This window comes from Saccopteryx leptura, chromosome 1, assembly GCF_036850995.1.
Source record: "Saccopteryx leptura isolate mSacLep1 chromosome 1, mSacLep1_pri_phased_curated, whole genome shotgun sequence".
NCBI lineage: Eukaryota > Metazoa > Chordata > Mammalia > Chiroptera > Emballonuridae > Saccopteryx > Saccopteryx leptura.
In genome coordinates, this window is record NC_089503.1 from 30687050 (window position 1) to 30700444 (window position 13395).

The following is a 13395-nucleotide window of genomic DNA, read 5'->3' on the forward strand; positions in this document are numbered from 1 at the left end:
GCCTCTCTGAGCCACAATTTCTTAAATCTGGAAAATGGGAATAAGAATAGTACCTACTCCCCAGGGATATTTTAAAGATTAAACAGAATTATTTGTAGTATATTGTTTAGCACATAGCACAAAACGAGTTATTATGTGATAGTTGTTAATGAGTGATTACAAATCAATTCACTGTATTCTTCCACGAATTGTTTCTTCCAGGGAGTTTATGTCATCCCAGGCAAAAGCAGTTATTAAAACTCCTGGAGATTATTTGCAGCCTCAGTTTGGCACCAACAGACTTTTGCTTTCAGCCGCAATATCAGAAGGGTCAGGACTTTAGGATTGCTCCACACATCAAACAGCATCAGATCATAGCCACGATGAAATATCAGACCCAGAGAGCTACAAATCAAACAGGAAAAACAATTCTCGTTTTATATCAGCATCCAAGAGAAACAGACCTGTCAGTGCTCCAGTGGGTCAACTGAGGTAATCAAAGCTGTCCTCTGTTCTTCCTAACCAACTGCTGAAGCTTCTCCTTTGAGCAGAATTTATAATGATTCAGTTGACTGTTTCAGACATTAAAATGTAGCACATCTCTAGGGTTTTGTAAGTTTTTTTTTTTTCCTTTGAAATCATCAGAGTAGAATGTTGTTAATTACACTTTTGGAACCATGAAGTTTCAACCTGGATAATATAAAACTCTGAAAAAAAATATTTGAAGCAGAATCAGTCTAGGACCATAAAATATCTTTGCTTCTCAGATAATTAGAAATGCATACTTTTGATTTTTAACCAATATTCTAAAATAAAATTAATTGCAATGAACTTAGTGTAAAAGTATTTGGTGTATTTTCACATCAAGGTTGTTATCAGACAGTTTTAACCTTGAAGCTTGTGGATACAAAAAAATGCTTGTAAAACAAACATCAAACCAAGAAACTAATGCTCAATTATTTTCATATGTTTGAATAGGTGGATATATTGTGATTTTAATTTCCCTAAAGTTTTTATTTTAAAATGTTTACTTTGCCTTCTGTGGCGTTAAGAATGAACACAGTTGCCTGACCAGGCGGTGACGCAGTGGATAGAGCATCGGACTGGGACATGGAGGACCCAGGTTTGAGACCCCGAGGTCACCAGCTTGAGCATGGGCTCATCTGGTTTGAGCAAGGCTCACCAGCTTGAGCCCAAGGTCGCTGGATTGAGCAAGGGGTCATTCAGTCTGCTGTAGCCGCCCAGACAAGGCACATATGAGAAAGCAATCAATGAACAACTAAGGAGCCGCAACGAAAAATTGATGTTTCTCATCTCTCTCCCTTCCTGTCTGTCTGTCCCTATCTGTCCCTCTCTCTGACTCTCTCTGTCTCTGTCAACACACACACACACACACACACACACACACACACACACACACAAAAGAATGAACAGGGTTGGTTACAGAACTCTGAAGTTCAAAAAATTGACATTTGAGTAATTTACATGTCCACTTTTGCCAAGAAAACAATGACCCCCACTGGTTTTGACTAAAAGATAAAATTTAGAAATCTTCTCTTACTGCCTCCAAACAATTTGAAATGAAAGCAATTGCAATTAACTTTAAAATAAAAAATTTAGCTATACTCTATTTGAATTTGAAATGTTTTTTAAAAATAAAAGTCTTTGAAGACTTAAGGGAAAATTTTTGCCATTTACTATTTTACAAGATCATAGTGCTATTTTTTGCTTTATAGATATAATATTTTTTAAATGAGTGTTGTGATGCTTTATAAGTAAAATGATAACAAAGGATTTATTCTAAGATATGTGTTTTACATGAACAGTTTTGGCAAACGTACAGTGTTTTTAAATATTTAAGTAGTTATATACAATTATATCCTCTAAAAAATTTTTTTAAGTACACTTATAATCATTAGGGTTTATGTGTTAAAAAATATCCAGGATAATATTTTTTTGAATGTTTTTAGTAATTAACATGTACCAATCTTTACTTTTTTTCTCTCTCTCTTCAGAGTTGCAAGGTTCTCTTCTTTAAAATTTCGGTCAGCCCAGAATTGGCATAGAATTTCTCAAAGACGTAAACTTCAGCCCAGAGCGATTAGAGTAACAGCTTACAAAAATGGATCTAGAACAGTCTTGGCCAAAGTGACTGAACCAACCATCACCTTGGTAACTAGTGTTCACAAGTTTTCAGTGCTTCATTTCTTTCCTTACTCTCTTTATAATATAAACAATGAGAAAAATGACATTTATTAGGTTAAATTTTTCTTTTTAGTAATGCGAATCTATAAATTGCTCTTGTATGCGTACAACTCAAAGGCGTTTTATTCCTTTCTTTTCTCATCAATATATAAATAGTGTATCTAAACAGACACAATGGCTTTGTATCTTGTAGAGTTATAAGAACATTTAACTGACAGCACATTTGAGGACTAAAATTAGACAATCATTAGATATTCTTCAATGCTGTAATTTCCCTTTCATTTTTATATTTTCGACTGCTAGAAAATAACTCTGTTATGGGTAGAGTTACTCAAGTTAACTGGCAATTGACTCAAGTTTCTAGTTTGATTGTTAGCCGCTTTAGTTTCAGGGAAATGTGTTCTTTTCCTGGCTGTAAATCACTCTCTCTTACCTCTTGCTTTCTCCCAGTTGCTGGAGGCGTGCACGGAAGAGCTGCATCTGAACATGGCTGCACGACGCGTGTTCTTGGCAGACGGCACTGAAGCCCTCGAACCCGAAGATATACCCCATGAAGCTGATGTTTATGTTTCAATGGGAGAGCCTTTTTTAGCTCCATTCAAAAAAATTAAAGGTAAAAAAGGAAAAAAAAAAGTCCTACCCCCACGTACAGTAAATTGCTTGAGGGATGCAATTAAAAAATGATTTTCATCCTGTCTTTTTTGCATGGTTTAACAAAACTAATGTTTACGCATTTACAGCTCAGTAAGAGGATAATGTGGTTAATGAAAGAAAAATCCACTGACAGCCACGTTTATTGCCCTTCATTAGCATTGGTGCTTAATTTAATATAGATCTGAATAGACATTAGGGAGCCTGCAGGAGGTTAAATGGTGAAAATATAATAAATTAAATCAGAGATTATTGAATTTGCTGTTTAGTTTCTGTGACATCCAACAGACATAATTCATTATACTTATTCTCTTAGAAAATAGTTGAAAGTTTCAAGTATCATTGTTCTTCTTTTCAGATGGCATTAACATAATTAGGAAAATGTGGCCACTAATGAACACATTAATTCTTATATACATGTAATTTTCCTAATAAAATTTTTCATAAGGTAAATGCTACAGCTTGACTTCTTCTACCTTGAAATGTATATATATTTACATAGCATAGAAATTACAGTCATATAAATTTTTATGAACTATAAACATAAATGTATATATTTTAGACATATTTGCAGGTAAGTTCTTTTTTAAATAAGTGCATTGTTTCTAACATATCAGAAATGTGGAGATTTTCTCAATAAAAAACTTTTTTTTCTTTCTTTAGTGGCAAAGAGTACATTTTAAGACGTAAATGAAAGTACTGCTCTCTAAGAATGTTTTCCAAGCATGTCATATCCAGAGTCTGTTATCAAATCCAATACGTGGTAATCGCATTTAAATGACACAGCTTTGCCATTCAAACTCACTGTATCTAACTGCTCTACTCCCTTATGCTTTTTATACATTATTAAAAGTGTCTTTTTTTTTTTCTGCAACTGCTATAAAGCTGGTGAACCAAAGGCAAGTCTAGGCAATAATTGCACAAGTAGAAGAAAAGTAATTCTGGAATTCAATACAGATGAAGTAATGAAAATTCTTTCTCTATTAATATTATTATGTAAAGTAATACTAAGATTTCTGTCTCTTTCATAATGCTTGATCATCAGGAAGAAAATAATTTATTGGATTCAATAGAATGTTTAAGGTAATCTGGTCCTTGTAAAGAAACTTGTTGCTACAATACTCAGTAAAAATTACCTAGATGATAGTGTAGACCCATATAATTTTCAAATTTTGCTTTAACTTTAAAATATGGCTGCCTTTATTTTGTATTCATTAATCATCTGCTTGTATATAAGCATAGTCTTTGTAGGTAAATGTTTCTGAGGGTTTTTAAAAATATTTATATAATGAATGTTTTCTTAAGATCCTTGATTATATTTATAAATAAGAAATGCTTGCCTGTCGTATGACAGTGGTACTGTGGAAGAGATTTATAAAAATTATTTACAGCTAAGCTTCTTAGAAAACTTCCTGGATGTGTGTGCCTAAAATGACAATGTTGCTCTGTGGATGATTTTTATATGTACAAACTAATTTCCTCCTACTTTTCATTTCTCTTTTATCCTTTTTAAAGCCAAGTCCAGAACAAAAACTTCTCTGCTTTGTCTGCAAATCTTTGGCTGTGTTTCACTGTGACATGCACTGCTGTTCTTTTAGCACCAAAATGTTGGCACACACTCCTGAAAATTTCACACCATCTCTTGCTGGATCAGCAAGCTTAACCCACCAAAATCTGGTGTTGTGCAATGGTTTTTGACTGATAATCAATCTTTATGCTGCTCGACAGTTGTTGCTGGGACACGGAGTAGAGCAGGTGGCAGATGTGCCTTGTCTTTTGAGAAAAGAAATTGTAGGTGAGCTTGGACACAGACTAGCATATCACAAGTCCATTAAAAAGACTTAGGATAAGTATAATGGGGAAAAAGCCACTCATCTAAATTAAGCTCATAGAAAAGCCTAAAGACTGGTATTTGGTTTCTCTCACAACATTAAGAGTAGAAATGTAAATAAATATTACACATTTGTATGCATATATGTATGGTAATGTTATGTATAACTTGATCCAGGTCATTTGCAAGGACTTCAGGGAGATTTCATGTATGTATGTCATATATATGTCACATACATTTTTAAAAATCAAGTTAAAATCACCTTTCTTGCATGGGTCTTATAGAGGAATCAATAATTTGCCAACTTGTCCTGAATGTACCATAAAAATAAAACATGCATGAATAACTTTGAAGATGGTAGATTAATTTATGGTAAGGAGGTATTCTCAGAAGTTGGAAAAGTGAACATTCTAATGGTAAATGGGTGTAAAACAGTAGGCAGAATTGGGTGTTACTGTTTTATCTTTCCAAATGAGTAAGGATATTTTACATACAATCAACCGATAGGCATTAGTGTCAGCAACTGGCCATTCATTATTTCAATATACTGGTTTTTATTCATTCCGCAAACATTATTGAGAGCATAACATGTGCCAGTACTAGGATATATCAGAGACAGGTGAAAAATAGGGCTCAGAGTCTGATTTCTTTTTTATCATTATTCTCCAGTTTTTAACTCAACTTAATCTAAATTTAAGCCAATAAATACTTACTAAGTATCTACTCTATGTATAGTTCTGGCATAGAGATAGAAGCCCTGGTCTATAAAGACTATAAACTGGATAAATAAGTTATGAAGCTTTAAAACTGAGAACACTATTCACCGATGTAAATCAAATGGGTCCTCCAAAGGAAAACTGACTTCATTTCCGGCACATGAAGGCCAAGTAAGTTTATGTATATTTTGGCTGTTGTATTTCCATAGTTCATTATTTTCTTATTCTTTGGGAAAGCATATAGATAGTGAAAATTGCCTAAGTGAGGACTAGTTCCAGATTTTCTAAGGTAGAAAAACATATACCAAACTTCTCTATTTTTTTTCCTCAATAGAGTATTGAATTAACTAATTTAGAGAACATATCTAATTTTTTTAAACTAGTTTACTACCCCTTTTGAGCACCACTGTTGACAGCCAGTGGCACTGGATTTAAGAGAAAGCCAGAGAGCTATTCATCACATACCTCGAAACACAAAGCTTTTATATAGAGGTCAGACCAAGGTCAAAACTGACATGAAGCATTCTCTGTTGAAATATAATATTACAATAATTCTTGCATTTTGAAGTTGAATACTTAAGCAGAATGATTAATTGTATATGGGGAAAAATAGAAATATTTTTATAAATACCATTGATGATTATCAACTGTCTTAGGTCTTATAATTCTGGCATTTGGAGATTCTAAAATTTATTAATGATTCAACTAGAATTGTGAAGAAGTAGTTAACGAATTGTTTGAAAAGGCATGTAAAAGTTTTCAGATTTATGGATATGTAGTTTAGGTATTCATTTTCCTGAATCTTCTGCTTAATGGTAGCATAGTGAGAATTCTTGCATCAGATTCATGGGGTAAATAAGAGCTTAGCTCCTTTATAACTGCTAGGCAATGCAAACCTAGTATGCACAATGGTACACCCTGCAGTTGCTTAAATGTCTTAAGGAAGATGAGGGGAAAATCCTGTTTGGACCTAATTCATTAGGTCTAAGTTCCAATGTTTGGAGCTCTTGATTGTTTTGAAATGTTTTTAGTTTTATATTTTTATTCTTTCCTATCTATCCTTATTCTACCATTTGGCTTTTAGATTTATCATTTACAGTGATTCATTTAAGTCCTGAGTTTTGTTAACCAGAAGTATAACTGAGTATTATGAATAAGATTTTACATCTTTTATATACTGTATTGTGAAGATGTAATCACACATACACACAAAAAAAATCCATGAAAAGAGTTCTTGATATTACACCTAAGATCTAAATTTAAACCTAGAGATTTTCTGCTGTCATGTGATCTACAAAGTGAAATAATTTGCTGTGACAGCTTCTGATTGACAAGAATATGTGTGAGCACATTTAAAAGAGGCCATCTTTTCATGTAGAAGTAAATGTCAGTGAAATGATGGATTCTCATCATTTTAATTATTGATGATTTGGAAATATTTCAATTCTCTGACACACAAGACACATTATAAATAGCAGCATAACACTTTTTCTCGTATCTGCGTCAATAATGAAACGTTCTGTCATATTTTGTTTTTCAAAAAAATGCATTAGTTTAATGAACCTGGATTCACGCATTATATTCTATTATATGTTTCCTGAATGTGTGATTGTAAATGATTGTGTTAAAAGTACAATTTTCAAGAAATGCCCACTATTTATATTACATTGTACATACCTTGCTATTTGTGCTACTGGATCTCAAGACAGTGCTACAGACCTGCTGACAGCAATGGCTGCTCTAGTCCTGTTAAAGCTGATATTGGGCTTCTTGATGCTTACCTATAAAGTGGCTACTATGTACTTTGGGCAGACAGCAGGAGTAAGAGTGTGCTTTCTGAACTCTCTGTTATATTGTTTGAATAGTAACTATATTATATGTATTAGGTGAGGTTATTTGTCAGTTCATCTTATCTTCCTCTTAGCTGCATCTATAGTATTCAAAAGCAGGGAAAATGACATTACATAGAGAAAACAGTTACTTTCTTCTGAGATAGCACATGGCTTTCTTTTTTTTTGAGAGAGAGAAGAAAAGGGGTGGGAAAGAGCAGGAAGCATCAACTCCTATATATGCCTTGACTAGGCAAGCCCGGGGTTTTGAACCAGTGACCTCAGCTTTCCAGGTTGACACTTTATCCACTGCGCCACCACAGGTCAGGCAGATAGCACATGCTTTTATTTCTATAAATGAAGGTAAAACTATAGGCATATATTTTGTATTTCCTGATTCTAAAAGTTTTAAATCTGTAAATAAGTGTGTAGAGTATCCTTACTATAACAGATGTGGATCTAAAGATAATTGCAAGAGATAGACCCCCCTCCCCCAAAAACATCTCCTCAGCTAATAGGAAAGTCAGGAACACACATGTGCCAGCATCTCCTTATATTGTCAAAATGTCAAATCATTGAGAAACATCTAAATTTTTAACATATTCATGTGTTTGATTATGATGGGTTCCTGGACCTTGATGGATAATGTATAATATACACACCATTAGGATGTGTGCACAACATAAACATTTTATAAATTCAAAAATTTTTATTCATAGAATTACATCTGACCTAAGGACTTTGCATAAAGTCTTTCTGTCCCAGCTACAAAGAGAACTGATCAATTTCGCTGCTCACTAGGCTATTAACTCAGCAGGGATACAAATATTGTCTTCATTACCTTGGATTGTTTGGTGCATGGGTAAGAATGGACACAGAGTATCTCCCTGACTAAAGCTGAAAGTGTGTTTGGGAGCTAAGAAGATTGTGCTTCCATGTCCAAGAGGCTGACGAATAGTTAAAAGGAGGTCATTTATGTATTCAATCATTTCCTTAATGTTTATTACGTCTCTAGAACATGCCAACATTGTACCGACCCTTAAGGATACTGTGTGAACATGACTAATGTCTCATGGAACTTAGCTTCTAGTGGGGTGGAAGTAGCAATAGACAATAAGTGTATGGAGAACTAAATCAGGTATTTATTGACAGTGTGAATGTTGTAAAGGAAATAAAAAGGATGCTGTCATAAGAACAAGTAATGTCATGGAAACAAGGAGACAGTTTTAAAAATGAAGCAAGCATTTGCAGTAACCATTAAATTAAATTTTGGGCTGTTGTCTGCCTACCCTGCTTGTCACTTTACTTGAGAATTCATTTATGGATTTTGTAGTTATTGTTTCAGAGGGTTTTGCTTTTCAAACCATTTGTTTTTTGACATTTTTAGACATATATTAGGAGAAATATGAGAAATAGATTATTATTTAGTGGCAAGAACACTAGACTTGAAGTTAGATGATTTTGCAGAAGTGTTTGTTATAGGCTCTTGGACAGAATGGTCAGTGCTTTAATGTCCTTACATGTAAAATAGAGGCAATTAAAGGATTACTGGCTATTGTCTTGTATTTTTAAAAAAAGACTATATAAGTTATTTAAAAATTAAATATCTATAAATCCCTTATCAAAATAGAATACTGACAATAGCATTTTATAAGCATAACTAAGATTCCAAATGCTGGAATCTCAAGGCTGTTAATCAGAATTTTGTGTTCACTTCTACTTTCCCGGAATACCTGACGGGGGTACAGGAAAAAAACAACAAAAATCATTTGTCTCTACTTTCTTCATCACTGACAAGGCAGAAAACTACAGTGTGCAGCTGGACAGTTCACGTCACCTCTCTAACGTCAGTTTCCTCAACCAAAAATAGAGCTTTATACTCTACACCTTGTTGTGTAGCTATGAGAAGTACATATGATGATGAATGTAAAAGCCTACTATATGTAATAGGTGTCTACAGCATTGCATTTCCACCAGCTTGTCGTACAGGTTGTCACAAGTACCTGATTTTACTGCCAAAGGTATTTGGTACATCTGAGATCTTAAAATACATACAGCCCAATTGAAAGGGCTGCCAAGCACTGTGTGCAGAGCATGGTGTGCAAATCTGAATCAGAGCCTTTGAACTCTCACTGTATTGTGCTTTATGCCCTGATAATGTTTTTGTGGGGTGTAAGTCATAATCAAGTTCTTTTATAAAAAGGAGCCCCAAATGGCCTTGCTCTGCTCTATTCCAAGAGCTGTATTTTACAATATGTTTATGACCCAAGGCTAGCATTACCTTTAAGCTGCCATAACTTACTTCAAGAAAGTTCGTAGAAAAGTTCAAGGGAAGGGTAACAACTTTTTGATTGGCACAACAGATAGGACATTTGTAATTTTAATCAAATTTAAATTGAAGACATACTTTAAATGGTATGTCAGGCTAGTGTTACTGAGTTAAAATCTAATGACAACCACTGTCATTATTAGTTAAATATAGCCATCACGCCTATAGCAATAAATGATGACACTTAAGAACATGCAGAAACAAAGAACACAAGATTTAGAGAAAAGGGAGTGACTAGAAACTCAGTTGAACACAGGAATGTGACCTGGATTTAATCTATTTACCAAACATAGAAGCAATTGTATTTTGAGTAGATGATATAATTGAATATAACAGTATGTTTTCTTACTGTCAGAGCATTTATATTTTATAAGTTCATCTTGCACCCATGAAATGATGTGCTTGTTCATATTTAATGTCATTAGCTATACCTACTTGACAGCATTATTGTATTTTCAAGTTTATTACCTAACTACAAGAAAATGCATTTTTAAAAATAAGATTATTAATAAACTCATAGATTTGGAGTTGCAAGTTTGCTTTTATTCTGGTGTCAGAAGAAAGCAATATTCTTTTTTGCCCTGATACATGCAAAATAGAAAATTACAATGCAGGGAAAACCCAGATTTATTTAATTTGTGAGAGGCATCATTTTTTTTTTAAATAAGACTAAGAAAACGTAATGATATTTTTATAGACCATCTTTTTTTTTTTTTTTTTTGTATTTTTCTGAAGCTGGAAACGAGGAGGCAGTCAGACAGACTCCCGCATGCGCCCGACTGGGATCCACCCGGCACGCCCACCAGGGGGCGATGCTCTGCCCCTCCGGGGCGTCGCTCTGTTGCGGCCAGAGCCAGTCTAGCGCCTGAGGCAGAGGCCATAGAGCCATCCCCAGCGCCCGGGCTATCTGCTCCAATGGAGCCTTGGCTGCAGGAAGGGAAGAGAGAGACAGAGAGGAAGGAGAGGGGGAGGGGTGGAGAAGCAAATGGGCGCTTCTCCTGTGTGCCCTGGCCGGTAATCGAACCCGGGACTTCCGCACGCCAGGCCGACGCTCTACCACTGAGCCAACCAACCAGGGCTAGACCTTCTAACACAGAAACAAGTTAGAAAGGGCTTTATCTTTTCCAATGTTTAGTTATAAACAAAATCATGCAAATATTTTGAGGTGTGGATTTTTCAAAATACAATCTAAACCATGGATGGAGCATAATGTCCTGAGTGCTATAGGAGCTTGAGTGTCTGAACAATCAAGGGGCCTTGGCAATCCCTGAGCAGCTGGGATATGACTGTTAGGGCAAGTATTTTCCAAGGATTTGGTAAGCATTAAAACTTCACTAGATTGTAGCCCCCAATCCCATGCCCATCTGATGGCCCCTTAACTTTCTAGAGAGAAATGCCTGAGAACAGAAAACTGGGATAGATCTGGTCCCTAATGCTTTGAAACCCAGTAGGTGTGGCTGGAAAATTTAAAGGGGGGGGGGGAGGGATGAGGAGATATGGTGACTGTAAGGCCAGGGGCCGCTGCCACCATTATGGCCATCACATGCAGGTTCTCATTAAATTCGGGCAGATGGTAAAGAAACGGTGGAGTTAGAGAATGGTGGGCCATTCTATTTATTGGTGTCTCCCCAAGACAGGCAAGCCACCAGAAAAGCCAAGGGAAAAGCAGAAAACCTGCTTTCCCCATAGAGGGCAAGAGATCAAGGAGGAGAGAAAAAAAAAGAGATCTCCTGCACCTCTCGGTGGTGGGGCAGAACCTCCCTTCCAGTAAACATCAGCAAGACAGTGGCCCCTCCCAATCAGGAAGGAGACCTGCAACCTCACAGGCCACTGTATCTGGCGTTGCCCAGCCCCCAATGCAAACAAGCAAGCAAACATATACATCATATTTACACTTATTTGACCAACACTGACCTTGACCACTTCTATGGCATTTGGGTGTGTGTATGGCCAGAGGCTGCCACTGTCATGGCCATGCACATGCAGGTTCTCATTGGATTCAGACTGACAGTAAAGAAACAGTGGAACCAAAATACGGTGGGCCATTCATTCCTTTATTAAGTCTCGCACCGGCTGATGAGCAAACACACAGGGGAAACACTTCCCTCTCACTCAGGGCTCCCAAAGCCCTGACATATTCTCCAGTTCCACAACCAGGAGAATCTTCTCTTGTATCTCCTTGTATAAAAGGCCTCACCAGTCTCAGTAGGGCTCCCAAAGCCCCTCAGCTCTGGTTCCCCATCTGCACACCTTCTCCTCTCTGCACAAACGGGCTTCTTCTTCAGCACTCTGCATTCTCTCTGCTCTCACTCTGCAAACATAGCTTCTCTCTTCCTCTTCTTCTTCTCTTTTCAAAACTTTCTGGCATGAAAACCTCTCCTCCGCAAACAGTAGTAAAATAATGGCCCTTCCCAAGCAGGAAGATAATTTGCAATTTCACAGACCACATATACCTGGTGCTGCCCAGCCCCCAGTGCAAACTATAAATGAGCAGACATAAAAATCATATTTTACAAACTTATTTGACCAACAGTGTGTAAAAACAGACTTTGCTTAGAGTACTGTCAACAAGGTTGGGATTCAAGAAGTCTCCAAAGGGGAACTTCATGCACAGGTAGGCATTGCTTTTGGTCCTACTGGCACCTGGAAAAATGACCTGCAGTTTCTGCTGCCTGACACAACACACACACACACAAAACAATATTTGTGACGTGGGTGCTGGTAAAAAGGAAAGAGGTTTATTCAAGTGCTAAGAAGATGGGGGGATTTTTTTCTTCATCTTAACAGTTCAGCCACCTTGGCCAGCTTATATAGGGGGATTGGAGAGAAGTCAGGAGGGGAAGAGTTCCTAGGGAGAGAACGCTTGTGCAGTTTCTCCTGAGGGAAAGAAGTCCTTATCTTCATGGCTGGCTGGGTTTCTGCGGTGCTCTGGACCTTATTGGAGAATGGAAACTGAAAGCCTCAGAGTGCTGGGAAAGAGAGGAGTGGGCCCGTGGGTTCATTCTTCTCATTCTGATGGTAACTCTTGATGTGTGTCAGCTGGAGGTCTGTGATTCACACCAGCATTAACCTTCCTTATTCCAGAAGGGGAACAGACTGTTGAAGTAATGAAAACTCAACCATAGCTGAAAGCATGGAATTGATTGTATACTTTTGATTTTTTACAGAATATATAACTTTGATTACTAGATTGGCAATATTAAAGCATAGTTATAGTAGAATGACAAGCTGGGTTTAATATTTACTAGGTTTAATATGGGTGGCTTTATATAACTTCTTTTATAAACGTTATTAGTATATTCTTATTATAATCCTATTCTATAGGTAGTCAGACTAATATCAGTAATATAGCATATTCATTCCCCATTACAGTACTGCCTATGGAAGCTCCCACTAGTAGGGATAAGCACCCATTACATTCTCAATGTCTCTTTTATAATCAGATTTGTAATTGCTGGTAAAATAAATGTCTCTTGTTTCCTCTAGAATAGGCTTGCTTAGAAAAGAAACCATAGCTTCCTTACTCACGATAATTTTCCAGCGCAGGGCCTGGCAGTTAATAGACACTCAAAAAATGTGGTTCAATGGATGATTGAAGAACCAAATGAAATAGGCACCATGGTGAACTATCCATATCCCAAGGAGCTGGTGGTGAGAGGGGAGGGAATGGACCTCATTAGAGCAGCCTGCTTGCCTGCAAACAGTGAGTGGACATTTGGAGGGAGTATATTAAAAATCCCCTGCCCCAAATTCATATGTAGATTTGTGAGTGTTTCCCTTTGGCAGGGAGCCAGAGTAAGGCAGCTCAAGAATAATTACATTGCAGTGAGGCTAATGGTTATGCTAATGCTGTCT

The 13395-nt window shown here is 36.6% G+C and overlaps 1 protein-coding gene across 1 annotated transcript in view; it reads left to right on the plus strand.

Moving 5' to 3' along the window:
* The first annotated feature begins 208 nt into the window (after positions 1-208).
* DCDC1 (doublecortin domain containing 1) overlaps positions 209-13395 on the plus strand; it is a 394396-nt gene continuing 381209 nt past the window's right edge. Inside the window, 3 exon segments of the mRNA XM_066360544.1 lie at positions 209-471; positions 1995-2151; positions 2635-2797. Of these exon segments, the coding sequence (XP_066216641.1) occupies positions 209-471; positions 1995-2151; positions 2635-2797 (583 nt within the window).